The 19,151-nt window shown below is 48.5% G+C and overlaps 1 protein-coding gene across 4 annotated transcripts in view; it reads left to right on the forward strand.

Annotated features, from left to right (window-relative positions):
- Window positions 1-4,783: 4,783 nt before the first annotated feature.
- PAX2 (paired box 2) overlaps window positions 4,784-19,151 on the forward strand; it is an 82,996-nt gene continuing 68,628 nt past the window's right edge. For 2 of the 4 annotated variants that reach the window (XM_054276654.1, XM_054276655.1), the window contains exons 1-3: window positions 4,844-4,886; window positions 8,723-8,888; window positions 10,230-10,427. In XM_054276654.1, coding sequence (XP_054132629.1) covers window positions 4,844-4,886; window positions 8,723-8,888; window positions 10,230-10,427 — 407 coding nt within the window. Of the gene's footprint in view, window positions 4,887-8,719; window positions 8,889-10,229; window positions 10,428-19,151 lie in introns of all 4 variants that reach the window. The other 2 variants (XM_054276656.1, XM_054276652.1) reach the window with 2 other exon arrangements.

The following is a 19,151-nucleotide window of genomic DNA, read 5'->3' on the forward strand; positions in this document are numbered from 1 at the left end:
CCGCCTTGCCCCATCGGCCGCTCCCCTCCGGCATGATCAGACCACAGCACCCATACAGCGAAGATGTGCATACCCCTTCCATCTGGGTGCTCGTTGGCGAGAGGCAGCGAGAAATCTCAGGCCAGAATCATCCTCTCCTCAGACAAAGCACCCAAAAAGTCGTCCAGGAATGTGTTTTCAAAGCGTCCCCTTCCTTGAAGATCTCTCTGACACACACATACCGACTACTTCCCTTAAATGCTCACATCTTTGGGCAGGGAAGATGTGTTATAATTTTTTTCCTCTATCTTTTTGCAGACAGGGATTTCGCCACTGACTTTCCCAGGGTGGGAGTTAACTTAGTTGACGCAGAAACTATGTGTCACAAAAACACACCTAGACGGTCAGTGTAGATTTATTCTGTGAATTCTTAAATGTGATGTTGAGAATTTTAAGGGTTGAGCTAAATCCCCTCCAAACTACCAACATTTAGGCTGTAAGCATTTGCGCACTTGACAAGAGGAAGAAGGCAGACAGGGTGTGGAGCCGAGAACTTAGCGGCATCTCCATGGTGTAAATCCAAAAGTTCTACCTCTGCAGAACCGTCCTGCATTCTGTGGCCATAGGTCACGTTTAGCTGTTTTCCAGCATAAGTGGCTACAGACAACCCGCAGAAACCAGGGAGCCAAGGTGGGCGCAAGCCCTGGCTCTGGAGCCAACTGCGATGGCAGGCACAAGCGCTTGCTCCAGGCCTGGGCCCTCCGAGGGGCTCCCCCCTCCGCCCGACCCCTATTGTTGTGGGCACGGCGCCCTTCCCGAGCCGAGAGCGGAGCCGGGGGAGCAGTTTCGAGAGCAGCGCCTGTAGAACCGGGCTCCCAGGGACGGCAGGCTAGGGAAGCCAAGGCGGCTCGGGAGAACTCCAATGACTTCGAAGGGAAGCTGACAGGACCCTCGAGGTTATGTGTATTGGAACCAAGGGTGGGAAACAGGATCAATGGAGAAGATTTCGACTTGATCAGATGGAAAAAGCCGGCTAATGAAGCACATCGAAAGATGGCTATCATTGTAACTCCCCCAAAAGTTTATTTTTCTTGAAATTTCCGCAGAGAGGCGGCCGTCTCTTTTGAAGTGTAAATGTTTCTAGCTCGGGGGAAGGCGGGCGGGGGGGAAGGCTGGGTTAGAGAAGAAGGGGGAGATCCTCAGATTCTCTTTGAGAAAAAGAAATAAAAGCAGGAGATAAAAAAAGGAAAACCAAGGCAAAGCAAAGCAAAGAGATTAGAAAAAAAGAGAAGATTAATCTAAAGTGGGAGAGGGGAAAAAAGCACAGAGGGCTCGTGAAGTGGAATAGATGGGAAGCCCTGGGAGTGGAAAGAGGCCCGTGGTGTTGGCCTCGCCCAGTCCCTCAGGGCACACGGCAGTGCCCGGGGGCGCGCAGACAGCTCGGTACCTTTAATTCTGGTTGGCAGAAATTGTTCAGTGGATTTAAATGTTGACAAAGCAACACTTCTAGGAAGTCTACTGTGGGAAGGGGTACCAGGTGATATTTTGTCATGTGTGGTGGGGGAAGGGGACAGCAAGTGGAGAGCCTTCCCTTCCCTTCCCTTCCCTTCCCTTCCCTTCCCTTCCCTTCCCTTCCCTTCCCTTCCCTTCCCTTCCCTTCCCTTCCCTTCCCTTCCCTTCCCTTCCCTTCCCTTCCCTTCCCTTCCCTTCCCTTCCCTTCCCTTCCCTTCCCTTTCAGAAAGCCGTCTTGTTCTACCAGGCTCAGGGCTCCCCGGTTTACTGGGGTTACCTCCCTGAGTGGGATTCAGGCTTCGTGTCGCAGAGTGCTCATTTTTTGTATTTCTCGAGCCTGCTATTCCTGTCTTTCTTCTCAGTGATATGGGAAAATAGTGAAGAAACTAAGGCAAAATACATTATCGGGAAGATGTTTGAGATTCGCCGGCTGCCCCAGACCACCACCAACTTATCTCCTCACTGTGCAATCGTCAGCTCCAAAGGCTCGGAGCATCTCAGAGAGGGTCCATGAACTCACCAAGTGTTAGTGCAGGCGCAGGGAGCTCCTTTCCACCCGGCATTGCCGGGGGCTCCTGCCCGCACCTCCCGCTCTGCCTTCGGCTCGGCTGAGCGCCTGAGCGCGGGGCAGTCGGGGCTGCGTGGGGCGGAAGGGAGCAAGGCCGGGGGTGACTGCTGGAGGACCAGAAGCGACCTAGACCGGTCGGTGACGGAGAGTTGTGACAGGGCCGTTTCCAGCCACGGGCAGCGCGGGAGGCGCCGAGCGGCGGGAGGGGTTCCCGGCAGCGGCGATAAGCGGGCTCCCGGCCCCGCCGTGACCAGGAGACTCTGCTGCCGGGGGGACTCGACAGCCACCGTTGTCTCACCGACAGACACGCAGGGGCCGGGCCGTGCCGGGCCGTGCCGTGCCGTGCCAGGCCAGGCCATGCCGTGCCGTGCCGTGCCGGGGATCCCGGCGGGATGGAGGTGGCCCGGGCCCGCCGCCGGCTCCTCTCCGCTCCGCCAAGCGACCGGAGGGCTCCATCTAGAGGCCACCGTGGGCAGCGCCGCCGCCCGCACCTGAGCCCGGCCGCCCCTCAGGCGCTGCGCGGGGCGGTCCCGCCGCGGCCGGGCCCGGGCCGGGCCGGGAGCGCTGCCGAGGGCCCTGGCGGCTGGGCGAGCTGCGGCCGGCGGGTCAGAGCCGCGGGCAGCGGGGCAGCCCGGCCCGGCAGCGGGGCAGCCCGCGGGAAGCGGCGGCCCTCAGTTTGGCGCTCGGCGGGAGCTCCCCGGGAGAGACGGAGCCGTGCCTCTGCCTCCGCCGGGCGGGCGGCAGCGCAGATCCCGAGCGGGCAGGGCAGAGCCCCCAGTCCCGTGGGAAGTCCACCCTGTGCTGGAGCTGCTGGCAGGGGCGGGCAGGGCCGCCTCAGCCGCGCCTGCCCGCAGCTCAAACCCGCAGTCACCGAGGACTCACTTCCATGTAATCCCCGTGGCATAACAAAAAAATTTCTTTTCCAAATCATCCCTTTTTTTGCACACAAGGGAAAGAGAGAGAGGAGAGAGAAAGATAAAACATCAGCTGAAGTGCCAAAATGATTTATGAGACAGTGAAAAATATTTCATAAAGATCTCTCAGACATTCTTTACTTAAAGCGGTTAGGGGAAAAAAAGGGGGTGGGGGAGCGGTTTTGTGACAGATAAGCAGAGGGATGGGGAAGAATGAAGGAAGAAAAGAGAAGGAAGTATATTTCAGGTGATGGTAAACTCTCAAGTCTGAAAATCAAAATTGAGCTCACAGCAATTTCTGTCTTGCCTTTTTGCCCCTGGTTATTACCCTAAGAAGCTGTTTCTTACTTGCTCTATATTTCTTGGCTAAGTCAAAGCCATGTCTATTTTAGCAGTAATAAACTGCTACAATAAGAAGACTAATTTGTAAAATAATTTAAATAATTTTAAAATCCCACTCTAACATAAAAAAAAATTGAAAGAGAGAGAGGGAGAGAAGCAGCAGAGATGTGGAAATTGTGAGGTTGGATTTGCTGTTATTTCCCCAAATGTATATGAGGGGAAACTTTGCAATGACTGAAACGGGCCTAATCTCTTGGTTTAAAGAGGTGCGAGAAGCTTGCTTGCTCTTTCGTTCTGTCTCGTTCTTTCTTTCTCTCTGTCTGGTTTCTATTTATATTTCTTTCTTTTCCTTCTTTATACATTCCTCTCTTTCTGTCTCTCTCCTTTTTCTTTTCCTCCTTCTCTTCCTCTCACCTCCTTTCTTTCTCCCACACAAAGCCGCACACCACGGAAGCCTTGATGTGTATCGAATCCCCAGCCTGTCCCGCTTTACACCGAGCAAAGTCTCCGGTAAAAAAACGCGGAGCGTGAGAAGGGAGGTGAAACTAGCAAGGCGTGTGTGCTTGCGTTAAATAAGGGAGTTAAGGATCCTGGGCCGCAAGTGACAACAAAGCGGGGCTCCCGTCCGTTCCCGGGGCCGGGCAGGGGCGCCGCCGCCCCGCACACGCACGGCCCGGGGCGCTCCGCAGCGAGCGGCCGGGGCTCCCCCGCCGCCGGTCCCGCAGGCGAGGCCCCCCCCGCGCCGAGCGCCGCCGGCCCGGCCCTCCTCTCTCTCCTCTCCTCTCCCCTCTCCTCTCCTCTCCTGGCCGCGCTCGGCTCGGCGCGCTGGCGAATCAGAGAGTGTCGGAATCTATTGCCTTTGTCTGACAAGTCATCCATCTCCGGGGAGGCGGGCGGGGGGCTGAGGGCGCTGCGGCTTTTAGAGAGACACACACCGGGAGCGGAGGCTCCAGTCTCCGGCCCCGGCTTCTCGCAAGCACTTCCCACCTCGGGCGAAAGTCCGCCGGGCGCCGGATCCACCGCCCGGCCGAGAGGAGGGGTCGCGCCCGCCCGCCGCTCGCCGCTTTCCCGGGGATTGCTACTCTGCTCTGAACTTAAATGAACTAGCCCCGGACCGCGGGAGGAGGAGGAGGGAGAGCCGCGTCCTCCTGCGCCTTCAGCCGCCTGGCCGCCGGCCGCACCTTGCTCCGGCACCCCCTCCCCGCCGCCGGGGATGCTCTGAGCCCTCCCAGCCATGACACCCACCTGCCCCCCGGCGCCGCCAGTCCCTCGCTCCCACGGACTCTGCTGACTCCCCCAAGGCCGGCGCAGCCCTCCCGCCCCCCGGAAAGTACTTCGCTGCCCGCTCCGCCGGGCCGGGGGCCCAGCGCATCCCGCCGCTCCCCTCCTCTCCTCTCCTCGTGTGCTTTTTTGTTTTGTTTTGTTTTGTTTTGTTTTTTTCATTTTTTTTCTCCCCTAAGTCTTGAAGTTGAGTTTTAGAGGCGACACGGCGGCTTCAGCCGATTTCTTCCCCTTCCTTTGCCTCCCCATGGATATGCACTGCAAAGCAGACCCCTTCTCAGCAATGCACCGTGAGTACTGGAGCCCGGCTCCTTCCGCTGCTGTCCCTTTCTCATCCTTTCATTCCTCCTTTCCCCGCCATCCTTCCTCACCTGATCCTCCTCCAGGTCCACCTTTTCACCCTGGCCGATGCCGGGCTTAGAGAGGCGTTCAGGAGGCAGGACGGAGGCTGCCGGCCCGAGCAGCAGAGCAAGGATGCCGGGCAGCCCCGAGCCGAGGGGAGCAGAGCTCCGTGCCGGCAGCGGGGCGGGGGCCAGCACCCCCAGTCCGAGGGCAGGGGTCTGAGCGCTGCTGTGCCTGCGCTGCGTGCCCTGAGCGTGCCAGGAAAAGCCCCCTCCGAACCGGAGCTATGCTCTGCAAATGCACTTTCCCCATCGCCCCTCAGACACCAAGAGTTTATTCTGACTCACTCGTGCCAGCCCCCGGGACGGGCCCTTTCCCTGTCCGTGCCCAGCCGGGCCGGGACTCCCCGCAACGCTCCGCGGCTTTAACCCCCCAGATTTCCCCGCGATGCGATGCTCTTTGCTTTGATTTTGGATTTCGGTGGCAGACAGGGAAGACGCCAGTTTCGAATTAATGGCGGGTTAGTCCGTGCCTGTTCTGTGAGTCGTTTTCGTTGGGCGAAAGGTTGGACTGCGGGAAAAAATAGGACAATTGTATGGGAGGGAGATGAAATGGCTTTGGAGGCTCCCAAGAAGTCACGATCCCACCTAGTTTATTTACCAGATACCCGGTGTGAATTTTAAATACATTTCTGCTACAGAGGAAAGGGCATTCGTGCTACATTTTCAATTTTAAAAGCCTTTCTTAAGAGGGGGACGAAGGAACGTGAAAAGCCTCTTTTACCAGGGACTGTAACAAGGAATTTCCAGTGATTTTAATTAAACCGCAGGGGAGACAATAATTCCGAGATTTAAATTGAAGAAGAAAAAATACGAACAGAAAACCGAGATTGAGAGTATGTTGAGTCAGGAAATGAATAATTAAGAGCAATTTGTAACTTTTGACACCGAAACTTTTGAGGACACGCCCTGCCCGCTGCATAAAACACAAATCGAAAAAATAGAAAATGGAAATGAACTTTAAAACTTTTTGAACTTTAAAAAAATCCCCATTTTGCCTTGAGAAGGAAGGTGCAGAAATACAAACCTAAGATTAAATCCCCAAACGCGGATGTAGGTAATTGCCTTTCTGTTTCCTAATAACCGATTTCCAGAATACATTGCTTAAAATGTGAGGTTTGATTTCCAAAGAGCTTTAACAGCAAACACCCCGTGCTTTAGACATTATTTTTAGTTTTCAGCGGTGCGATCTGTTTCCAGACGCGATGTCAGTAATTCCAGCTCCAGTACGATCCGAAACATGTCAGCAGACCAAAGAGGCATTTCACTGTCGCTGATTTTTTAAAAACTCCAGGGAGATTCCCGACCAATTTTTGGCTTCCGACTAGGGGAAAAGAACACCAAATCTAAACAAAACAATAAGACCCCATCAACATTTGATTCGTTTCCTAAAGTGTATTTCTAGAGCTACAGACTTGGATATTATTAAGCAATTTAAAGAGATGCGGGCACAGGCTCTGACATACAGACAGCACACACGATCGGTACCACAGCGGCACGACCGAGCCTGTGCACACACAGATGCCGGCACTCACACGCAGACAAATACACGTAAATATCTGACTGCTCTGATAGAAAGAATCTTAGAAAACCACGGGGCAGAACAAAACAAACTCGTGTGAAAAATATCCGGACTGCAATAATTTGAATTATTAATTTTTAATCTTTTTGCATCTGTTGCCCTTTAATACTTTGTAATGCGAGTTATAATAGCTGCTTTGAATTATTTATCGTGGAGTTGCCGAAGAAATTGCTATCTTGTAACTTTAGAGGCAACATGTGCAGAAGGGGTTCTGAACAAATGGAGGAATAACACAACAATATATACCCGCGGGTTTCAGTGGAAGAAGATAAATATCCCCCGTCCCCTCTGAAACCCTAAATATGTTTTTAAAAAGACTAACAAAAGAATGCAAAACATAACCCCGGTTCAGCGGGAAACGACGAGGAAGGCAGCCGGCGCCCCGGCCGGTGGGGCGGGGAGGGGATGTGTGAAGGTGTTACTGAAGGGGTGGGGGAGATGGGAAAAACTCTATTTGTACGAAAGGACTTGGATCGATCGCAGGGCAATGAGAGTTTCCACTAAGTTCAGAGCCAATAAGTCAGTGTCAGAAGCAGGAGAAAAAAAAAAACACAACGAAAATACAAACAGATCATTTTTCAGCAAACTGCAAAACGAACTAAGATCTCTTGGAGAGGAAAATGCTGGAGGTTAGGGTTGCGTGAAAGGAAAGCTTTAATACAGAGTGCACTGCACAGCTATATCAGCTGGATATTCCGCTGCTCAGGTAGCAGCGCCAGCGAAGCTGTGCCGCCTGCGAGCGGGCATCTCCCCGTGCCCTGGCAACGGCGAGCTGCTCTCGGCTCGAACGTGCACGCCTGATTCACGACCATCTGTCTTATTGCGTCCCAAAAGGAGATATTTCCCTTAATCCCTGCCACTCCGTTTCTCGTGTCCACTCTTAGCAGGTGCATACTTATTTTTTTTTCCCCCAAGTTATTTCTAGAAATGGAGAAAGACAGATCGGGGGGAAAAAAGCCATCCTAGCAGTGCTATCTGAGCGAGAGCAGGTTTTTGCCTGAAAAGGGGGGAACAGAAGAAAACGGAGAATTTAAATTCTCCATGAATTAGATTTGTACGGTGGGGGAAAAAAAAAAAAAACAACAAAAAAAAAAAAAAAAACAAAACAAAACAAAACAAAACAACAAACCCAAACCCGAAACAGTACGGGTCTGTTATTTTTTTTTTCTGGATTTTTTTTTCTGTAAAGATCGAAACCTAATGAGAGAGAAAGTCTGCCTGTAAAGGAACACCAGCTGTGGGACTCAAAATATTTTTTTCTCTCTCTCCCTCCCTCCATTTTTTCCTTTTCTCTCTTTCTCTGTGAGTCCTTTCAACTCGCATCCCAAAATAACGGGATAGGACTGCTTGCATGGGGGACATGCCGCGGGGTGAGGGAGGGCGGAGTTCGCGAGGAACTGTAATTGATAACGTGATAGAAAATCCTGGAAAGAAAATGAGAGAAAAAGCCCAGGAGTAAAGAGAAAGGGGACTGCGGCAGAGTCCGCCCGGAGCCTCTAAGAGGTCGAGCTCTGGAGTTTGGGAGTGCATCTCTGCCCTGCTCTGTTTCCATGTTCGGCCCATCACAATGGCCGTGAGAATCCACCGCTCCGGCATCCCGATCGGGACCGCAGGACGAGAGCGGCTCGGGGAGGGAGGGCGGCGTGCGGGAAGGTGGAGAACAATCTTCCTCCGTCTCGGGAAAATCCATTCTGCCTTCCCTTTCCATCTTTGCATCATTCCTCCTCTCCTTCCTTTATCTATCTTTTTCTTTCTTTCTTTCTCTCTTTCTTTCTTTCTCTCTTTCTTTCTTTCTTTCTTTCTTTCTTTCTTTCTTTCTTTCTTTCTTTCTTTCTTTCTTTCTTTCTTTCTTTCTTTCTTTCTTTCTTTCTTTCCTTTTCTTTCTTTCTTTCTTTTTTCTATCTCTATCTCTTTCTCTCATTTTCTCATTCTCCCTGTTTTTAGCTCCTTTCTCTCCTTCTCCCTCTTTATCTTCTATCGCTTCCCCACGTCCTGTTCCCCACTCTCGACCCCCTGCCATCACCTCCATCCATTTGTAATGACTGGAGAATTTGCAGCGCGAGTGGTAAAGAATCCACGACTAACGGTGTGTTTCTGGTGTGCGTGGGTTGTTGTGTGTTTTTTATTTCTCTTTCCCCAGCAGGGCACGGGGGTGTGAACCAGCTCGGGGGGGTGTTTGTGAACGGCAGGCCCCTACCTGACGTGGTGAGACAAAGGATAGTGGAGCTGGCTCACCAGGGGGTGCGACCCTGTGACATTTCCAGGCAGCTGCGGGTCAGCCACGGTTGTGTCAGCAAGATCTTGGGCAGGTAAGGAAAGAGGCAGCTCCTTCCCCTCCCCTGAGACTGCAACGTTGCATCCCTTCCCCGCTCCAGTATGACCTTCCGCCCTTCCCGCGGCACCGGGCTCTCCCCGCCACGACCCCGAGCGGCCCCGGCACCTTCGCACAGTGGGAGCCCGCGGCCGAGCAGGGCCCCCTCCTCCGGCTGGCAAGGACGTGTTTCTCCCCCGCCTCCCCCCTTCCCTCACCGGCGGTGTTTGAAAACTCCTGGGAGGACAAAATAATTCGAGAAGAGTGGGTGGGAGGGCGGAAAAGAGAAGGGACGGGAGAAACAAAACGAAAGAACGACCAAAAATCCCCAATCCATCAGGAACAACAACAACAAAAAAAAAAAAAAAAAAAAAAAAAAAAAAAAAAAAAAATCCTAACTCACAACAAGCCGTAAGCAGCCTTACCAAATACACGCGTAAATAAACAAACAACGGGGCAAACAAATAAATAAATAAAAGCCCGCGGTAACCGATCATCGCCAAATGAGGTGTGCAATGTCCCCAGGGGCTGCTCGGGGAGAGCCCGGGCCCTGGCCGGCGCTCGGCTGCGGAGCGCTGTGACAGCGGCAGTGCCCCAGCCGCCCGTGCGAGCGCTACGCGCGCCGCCGTGCCCGGCGAGGGCCGGCACAGAAACGCGGCGGGTAGCAGAGCTCAGGGACCAGCGGGGCGCGGGCTGGCGCTGCCCGCTACCAGCATCCGCTTTAGAGGCACCCCGGGGCCGGGATAAACCCTTCTCCTGCATCCGCAGCCCGGCCAGCGCCCCGATTCGGAGCGGCCGGCCCGGAGATCCAGGCGGGGGAGTGCGAGCCCGCCACTGCCCGCTCCCCACGCCCCCTTCCCGGCCCGATCCCGCGTTCGGCGAGCTTCGCCTCCGCACGGCTGCAGCGGCGAGAGGGTTTCTGTTTAATTTCCCGACCCCAGGGCCTAAAAGAAGTGTGTGCGCGTAAAGCGGGGGAAGAGGGAGGCAGCGCCCCTCGCTTCTAGCATACACACACACATACAAAAAAAAAAAAAAAAAAAAATTAAAAAAAGGGGAGGGGGGGAAGAGAAAAAAAATCAAACCAAACCAAAAAAATAAAAAAATAAAAAAAAGGAGAGCGAGCCCTAGAGAGACGAAGGGATCGCCTTAGCCCCAGGTCATGCCGCCTGGCGCCTCGCGGAGCGGCGATATGCAGCGCCCGAACGGCCACGGCCCGAGGCCGCGCACCCGCGGGCCGAAACCGAGGTGGGGCACGGGGCAGGGGTCCGCGGGGTGCTCTGGGGGCCACTGGGGCTCTGGGTGCTCGAGGATGGCAGGGCACTGACCATCTTTTGTGCAGGTATTACGAGACGGGAAGCATCAAGCCCGGCGTGATCGGAGGCTCCAAACCCAAAGTGGCCACCCCCAAAGTAGTGGATAAAATCGCCGAGTACAAAAGACAAAACCCGACAATGTTCGCCTGGGAGATCCGGGACAGGTTATTGGCCGAGGGCATCTGCGACAACGACACGGTCCCCAGCGTCTCCTCCATAAACAGGTAAGAGCAACCCCGCAGCTCGCGGCCCAGTCGCATCTTTACGGCCCCATAAAACCCCTTCCAACTGCAGGGACGGCCTAATCCTTCCTCAGTCAGGGTAGATCCAGCCTTCTCCGGTCCCCTGTCCGCAGCGGGACCCGTGGGCATAGCCCGCCAGTCCCCGGCCCTGTCCAGCGGGCGCTCCCTGCCTTCGCCGTGACCTCCGAGCCCAGCTCCGGGCAGCGGGACGGAAAGCAGCTGCCCGTTCCCGCAGCAGCCGCCCCGAGCAGCGGGAGCGCGGATCCGGGCCGGGGCTCACGGCGGCAGGGCCGCAGCTTGTGCCCGCCGCCCGGGCCGGGGGCAGCCGGGGGCCGGGGCAGCGCTGCTGCCAGAGCAGCTGGGCTGCCGCCGAGCAGCCCGGCACTGCCGCAAGGTCTGGGTGCACTTCAGGCTGGAGGGGTGACGGGCTGCGCAGCCGGGGTTTCCCGTGTCTCTAGAACACCCCTACCGGGGTGCAGATGACCTCCAGCCTTGCCAGGGCACTAGAACTCTGAGCCGAAAGGCTGCCGTCATCTTCTGCCAAGCCGGGCTCAGAGCCGCGAGCCGCTGGGCGCGGGAGGAAGGATTCCCTTGCACCCACTCCCCCGGCTCACTCCTCATCCATAGCCTGAGGGAACGGCTAAATTCGCCGGGCGGTTCTCTACCCGGCTGGGGAGCGCTGCTCTCCGCGGTCCCTGTGGCCCGACTCCGTCTGATCCCTGATCTCGCAGAAGGCTGGGCAGCAGCAGAATCGATTTCGCACTAGCAAACCATTTGCCCCCCTCCTCCTGCCTCATTTTCTCCCCCGGCTACTAGGGTGCAGATTTTGTTGATTTTGTTCTTGGAGGGACTCAGATTTGGTCTCAGGTTTGAGGTGACAAAAATAACTATACGACAGGCAAAAAAAAATCGGGATCGATGCAGGAGAAAAAGGAATAGATGTAATCAAGTACTGACAGACGTCAAAGCACTCAGACGGCTCACATGCCTGCGCGTTCAAACACAACGTACATCAGATCTTCACACTTTGGCAACACAACACTCTTGTGCACACAGTAAAAGTAATTACACCGTTTTAGTGTTATGTATGTACAGATACCTTGACTGTGCCCACAGAAATACAACCTCTAGAAACTGAGTAATGCAAAAATATTTGCAAAAGGTACATACATAGGCATGAAATACCTCACCAACAGAGTAAAAATACATGAAATTTTGGATGCAATTCCAAATGTATGGGTCTTCCCAGCCAAATAAATATACACAGTGTATGTGTAAATAAGCATGCAGGCTTTTGTAGTGTCTACATAGATAAAATGCACAAATCAGTATACTGGCCTTTTTGATATATAACAAATTTAGCCAGATTAAAAAACCAAAACCAAAACCTGGTGTATTTATAGCAAGGGAAGCAAAAAATAAATAGCAAGGAAAGCACAGTGGTATTTTTTTGTCTTGCACTTTTCATGGCAGATTTATCAAAATATGTCTAATAACTCAGACTGTGTATTTCCAAATCTGGCATCCTATATAAATGGGTTTTAATATTTTGCAAATGATATGGAATTATCCCAAATCATCTTGAAAACAGCAGGTAGAATTAGCTAGTGGAATGTACCTTGGCTAAGAAAGATTCCCTCAGACACACTGTCTCTGTAATATACTGCTAGGCTACCCTAGGAAATTATCCCTGTGTGTGCCATCTGTATTAAAATGGTTATTAAGTTATGAACAGGGTAACATAATACTGATCGGCTAATTATACACCCTCCTAAAAAACCTCCAGGTCTCTGTTACTCTCTCAGTCAGGTATTGAAATAATAACAGTTTGACATTCAGACACCTTACAAAGGCAGCTGTGGAAGGACAGACAGCTATACCTGTAAGGAAGTGAGCTGGTGGCAGGGAAGTCCAGAGGAATGGCCATAGGCTCTTTGGAGAAACAGCATGTACAGACCCAACATATATTTATACTTGAGCTAGCTTAAGGGATCTCAGCATCCAAAAGTCACTGAAGTCTCAGTCTCATGCTAGCTCGACCCTGTGCCTCACGTCTGGGTTGTGTTGTCCCAGGCAGAAAGCTGAGCACCAGATTTGGCTCCCACCACGCTACCAGTCTGCAGCGGGGTTTGGGGAGTTTTGTACCTCAGTTTCCCCACACTGGAAATGAAAACTAATTTTTCTCAGAAGGAGGTGGAAACAGATGCCAGTTAGATTGTGCTTATAAAATACTTTGAGGACAAATGTTTTGTAGCTACTAAGTATTATTATACTAGAGAAGCTCAGCTGTGACCCACCATGACAATGGTATTTGAGTGTGTAGTCCCCAAGGCTCAAGAGCATTTTAGCTTCATAAGACTTAGTTTTTCCCCATTCCTTGTAAAAATTCACACCAAACTTCCCACTGTTCACCTTTGTATGAAGCTCCTCAAAACTCACATCTTGAGGAAGTGAGCCCATAACACAAGTCATAAAATTTGCAAGTCTGTCTTAGACAAGAACACGACAAGAACAGGGGAAAAATTGCAGTGAAATAGGAAATATTGAGTATATTAGCAACCAATCCTAGTGCTGTGGAGAGTAGCGTGAGCTTCATCACTCCAGTGACTTTCATGACTCCAGCTCACAGAACTCACAAAACACAAAGAAGCTCACAATTTAAATATACATTTTTCTCTCCCTCATTGTAAAAATTCACATAGAGAATCTGGACAGTTTCTTTGTAATAGCAAATCCCTTACCTGCAGTAAATTGTCATCTCCCTGATCACCAATCACAAATTGGAGTTAATCTAACACTTAGTCTCTGAGCAGCTTCAGAGAGATGACAATTTTAAAACCTAGCCATCAATAAATATCTGTCTTCTTACTTCTGCAAAATGTGGCGTTTCCAGTACAAAATCTGCTTTTACCCAATGTCTAGAACAGTTAGAGCTACATCCAGGAGCGTTTGAGCATCTTAAGGCAAATTAGCAAGGCATTTATGGAAAAAGAAATTACCTATATCCCTAGATAGACTGTGAATAGTCTTCAAAATGGAGATATCCTTGTAGACAGAAAAAAATTACTTTCGGTTATTATAAGACTTCTCGAAAATTTATTAATTATCTTTTATTTTCTTTCTGAGAATTAGTCTAACATTAGTAAAGGTCTTTGGGTGAGAGACTACAGAACAACAGTTTCAATTCAGTTTTAAAATTCTCCCTTAAACATTTAAAATGTTTTTACGATTTTTTTTTTAATTCTGTGTGCCTACATTGCCATGATCTGTCACTACTGCACTGAGAATAGAAGGACTCTTTTGGGACAACATGCTATTTAGTTCTGAGTTATATCAAAAACTTTTTCATTCCACACTCACGCAGACAAAGGGTAGATACAAGTTCTAGTGAAAAAAACATGACAAGTTCTAGTGAAAAAACATAACTACCCTGTAAAGATTCAGGAAAAAATACTAAAGTCTTCTGCTATAGAGTAGATTTCTTTTAATTACGGGAAAAATCTAGGGAGTATATGAGTTCATAAGCAAAGTGCACCAGAAATGACAGGACCAAGATCAGTTATCTCTGCGCTTTCCTGTTCCCACTTCATACACTAAGCACTATGCAGCATATACCAATTGTGTATGTTTGGTATACACATAACATACATACAAACGTGTATATGTACGTGTATATATGTAAACTCACACACATATACACAGTGCATGTAATTGAGAAGCAGGCAAATGACAAAAGTGTTAATTCTTTGGTATGCAATTAATGTTTTAAATTGCTTGAGCACCTTGCTTCTTGAGCACTCTGCCAGCCCAAACTTTCCCATCTATCATATGACTATAAACCAGTTCTCTTTGGTCCTTTCAGGTTAGACTGTTTCAAGTGAATTTAGACACTGCTAAATTTAGATGCTCCTTGTGGCAGTCTCCTAAAAATGAACTTGGAGGCAGGTGCTAGTGAGAACTTTTCCTTTGTTTAGCAAATCATATAGTTCACCTAAGAACACAGGTTTCATGAGATGATAATCGTCCCAGAGAAATCTGAATTAGACAGTGTACGTTAGTAGGAACAGGAGGGAGCACGTCACGGAACACTTTCACAGTACTGTAAGTTATGCAATTGTTGTTTAAGCACTATTTCCTGCTTCTCTTAAATTAATGAAATATCTTGGATTAATGAATGAGGTCCAGAAAGGCAAAGCAAAACAACCTCCCCCTGATTTTCACCTCTATCCCAGTTCTTGGATGGCCAGGTTCAATAATGGGAACTCCCAGTTCGTTCTTAGTCAACGCATGTCAAAGGTAAAGCATTTCAGAGTTCAGTCAGTCTTCTGGATACACTTTGGACCCTGAGTTCCTGAGAACAGACCTAACTGATACCCCATGGCAGAGAACAGAGTTTAGTTCGTGTATTATCTCAGTCAAACTGCTGGATGCTCTTTCGATCTTCTCTTAGGTATTGGGTACCAATTAATTTCTAGTGTTAAGCATATGGTTTAGGGAGATGTTTCCATTTTCACGATATAGCAATTGGCTAATGATGCCTAGTTAAAGTCTCCAGTAATGATGTGCTTTTAAAAATACATATGGAAAGACACATACATTGACTTGCGTTATAAGGACCAGTGAAATATATTTATACATTGAAATATTATTGAGCATATGGCCAATTTCAGTGGCTGCAGGCCAGCCTGTCGTTTAGAGCAAAGAATGGCATATTCAAAGATCAGATTGCTCTTACCAGTTCTGACATTATTTTTCTGACTGATCTTAGGCAGGTCACACGGACTCCTTAGAAGGCTATTTTGCCATCTGTAAAACAAAAATAACAGCTTTTAGTTACTTTTGTAAGACTCAGTATGATCTTTCACTAAAACTTTCCATTGAATACAACACATAATGATAAAAAGTTCAAAACTGGAGCTAGGTTGTTTTACATCAGCTGAGGCTTTAGCTCATGCAATTGAGGTAAATGTAACATTTCAAGACAATTATCTGCCAAGAAGCAGGCACGTTAGGGCAGGAGTTGTGTTGTATGAAGAAATCAGTATTACGCAAACAGAGCTTTCTGAGCCACCCTCGCTAGCCAGCAGCACTTGAGAAATCCCCAAAGGACATCCCACCAAAGTCACTGTGAATCTCCTTGTTTTTCCTTCTCCCTGAACAAATCTGGAATTCTTGGAAGACAGGTATTGAGTCTAGGGAGAATCTGTAAGAGTACAGAGTATCTCCAATGGCAGCTTGCTCATAGTGATCAAAAGTAGTGACAACTGCATTGTCTGCAGTGAGCTTGGGGTGAACTGCCTGAGTTTTAACCTGCAAGCATGTGTGTGGGTGTGCGGGTCACACAAACCTATCACCACGGCTGGTATTTAGTAGGCACAAATCAGTTTTCTCAATATAGCCACCAAATATTCGATTGTCAGATACACTGGGTTTGCCTCTGTCTGACATTGTTTTGGTGCAAGGCAGGGGTGAAGAAAACTTGTCCAACAGTACTCAATGGAGATTACCAGGACTTGTAAACTGGCCTTCCTAGCGCGCAGGGAAGAAACTTGGGATTCTAGCAGGAATCCTCTCTCCCAGCTGATGCTGAGTTTAAGGTTCCTATGTGGTTTCCTGCATCAGGGCACACTCTCAAGGTAGAAGATTTCTCCTAGCCAGTTGCTTTCAGCGGAGCAAAGAATGTAATCGGGTCATACAGGGCTTCATTACAGGGAATATACTCCTTTAAATTCAGACTCTTTTCCATCAGACACAAACCTGGTATTATCTTCTTTTTATCATTGCAAATAAAGGACAGGCTCATAAAGCAGAGGTTACAAACAATGTTACTGCAGCTGAAAGAGTAAATGAATGCTCACAGCATTTCTCTTTGTCTTATTCATCATATCTGACCATTGGAAGGTTGTATGGGGGGAAGTACAATAAGCTAGCTGCATTTTTTCTAATTTTCATATTGCAGAGATATTAGCTCAACAGAGCCAGTCAGCAAGTAGAATTGGTTGTGCCTGGGAAGTTTTGAACTCCCTGTTCTCTGAACCTTGAAGTTCAGAACCGTATCGGCCCCTTTATCACCTAAAAATCCCAGCCCTTCCTTTTTCTATAGATGTACAAAAAGCTTGATTTTTTGCTGGAAGTCAAATATTTTCAAGGTTTTGCAACTACTGAATTATTGCTGCATTCTGCCATAGAGGTAGCTGCAGTTTTGTGCTGGGTGAGTGAGTCTTATGGAGCTAAACCTCACTTACCAGAATCAGTATTATATGGAAAAAACTCATTTGACTTTGAGAGAAAAGAGGAGAAAATATAAGTGGCTTGGCCAAGAAATGATGAAGGGGTGAGAACAATATAGTGATCTGAAGGGCACAGTCCTTCCAACAGGAAAGGAATTATTCACATTTAAACAAAGCACTATAGGCAGGAATGAAGGGAAGCAAATAAGAAAGGAAACATTTAAATGGTAGCAGAAGGTATCCTCTGATAGGGAGGTCCATTAAAATGTGGAATTGCATCCCATAGGAATTCCTGATTTCTTGGAATATATAAAAGTAGGTGGCATTAATAACAAGCAAATATACAAAAAGAAATAATCTTGTGCTGGCTAAAGAGACAGATAATGGTCTAGCAGGCCAGCTGGACCTTTTATGATATGACATGATGCATACAAAACAAAGTCGTGTTTTCAGACATATATCAAATATCAGAAAACTCCCATCTCTAACCCCAAAGCCTGTTCAAACAAAAGATTTTCATTTTACTTGAATAACAGTATACGACTTCAAAACAGTTGAACAAGACTGATCTTCACTTAGATTCTATTGTCCTTAATTAAGGCATAGTGAAATTCAAATGTAATTCAAGCTCTCCACTGAAAATCAGCAAAATATTTAGACATCACACTTTCGCTGTTGGTCTCTATAAATAGAAAGCCAAAAACTTCTAAAAGCATTTGCCATTGGTCTGACATCCACATAGCTCACTGGGGGTTTAGGAAATCCCATCTGTGTGTAGATGGCTCCAACAATGATTACTAGTCATGAAAGCATCAGAAAGGTTTGAGTTCTTCTCCCAAATGATTATTTTTTAAACTGAGACTAACAGGAATGAGGATTTCTTTCCACTCTAATTCAAATTAACCTATTGGAGCCTACAGCTGCATTGCCATATTTATCAGTCCCAACTGTTTAAAAATGCCAAGGTAGAGCCTAAACTGTGTAATTGGCATAAGAATCATGAGCACTTGTAATACAATGTAGGTTTGTTTTCACTTGTTTTCTCTTTTCTACTCTAAATTTTAAAGGGGATTTGGATATCTGACTCCTATTAAACATCTTTAAAAACATCTTAACAATGCAGTCCTTTGAGTCCTCTGAAAGCTGACAGGTCCCTTTTCAAGCCCCCACAAGCACTGGCAACATACTTTATTAAATGAGAACTGAAATTCTCATGCTACCACTTGACTAGAGGAGATGGAAAACCCCAAAAAACATGGTTCGGCTTCTGATGAAATACTAAACACTATGATATTCAGCACTAGCCTCCAATTTTCTCTATTGCCAGAAACTGAGGGCTGATTTTGCAGCACTTACATGGCTATCTACCCAGCTGAAAATCACAAATCTAATCACTTGCTTTCCAAATTCCTCAGGGTGCACTTACAAATATTCATTTCCAATCAATTTACACCTGCTAATATTTCTCAATGCCTACATGTGATCACAGAGTCAGATGAAATGCCAGTGCTTACTATTTCTATTGCAATAGCATAAAGAAGCTCTGTGCATAGATCACAAACCATTGTCCAAAACAGGCACAGCATAAATAGGAATTTCTTTCAAGAGGCACTTTTAGAAAATCAGCATATACACATGTCTTGGTTTACACCAGCCCCTTAGCTTCTACTAGGCTCATAATTCAGACAGTCCTCAAGGTTTCAGGGGTCCTGAAACAAACATCTTTGTCTGTCATAGGAAATGAGATATGTGGGAAGGGCTCACTCATCAAGTCCAAGTCTAGGTAAAAAGCAGAGCAAAACTGAAGAGTCCTTTTCTATGGGCTCATATTTGACAAGACGGAGACTGCACACCAGCCAGGCTGAAAGAGCCTCCCCCCTTTTCCATGATAAGTAGGCATATAAATAAATAAATAAATGGCATCCTAACTGCACTGAGAACTCAATAAAACAATCACATCAAATATGAGGAGGTATAAATCTCATGTCTGCACAGGTAACCCACTCAATTGCTTTTATTATGGCTCAGCCTGACTCCATTTATTACCATCCGTGGCCTGGGTGAAGGATGCTTGCATGGAGGGTGGTCTCCTGGTGAAATCCTATCCCTGAAGCAGTGACAATCAGCCCATACAGAGGTGGATTTTGGTGGGGAGACCAAAGGCAGATCCATCTGTCTGCATGAAAACTAATCAATAACCCTGTAACTAGACCCCGTGTCACTGGGAAATGGACAACACAATAGTTCAATCCTGGAGCCATTGGAGAGGAATAGCTGTGGTTGAGGTATGAAGAATGACAGGATATATGCATGAAATGTTTGAGACATGGAGAGAATAAGTCTGTCCATACTGACATTGAGGAGGAATGAAGATAAGAAGGAGTGTACAGGGTACATTAGTATATAGTAGGCAGATTTGAAAGGTTAATGTGTTCAGAGGTGGGTATAAGGAACAAAAAAGCCAAATTATACTGCA

This window comes from Melozone crissalis, unplaced genomic scaffold (genome assembly GCF_028551555.1).
Source record: "Melozone crissalis strain CALT ecotype California unplaced genomic scaffold, PUWL_Pcris_2 ptg000019l_1, whole genome shotgun sequence".
NCBI lineage: Eukaryota > Metazoa > Chordata > Aves > Passeriformes > Passerellidae > Melozone > Melozone crissalis.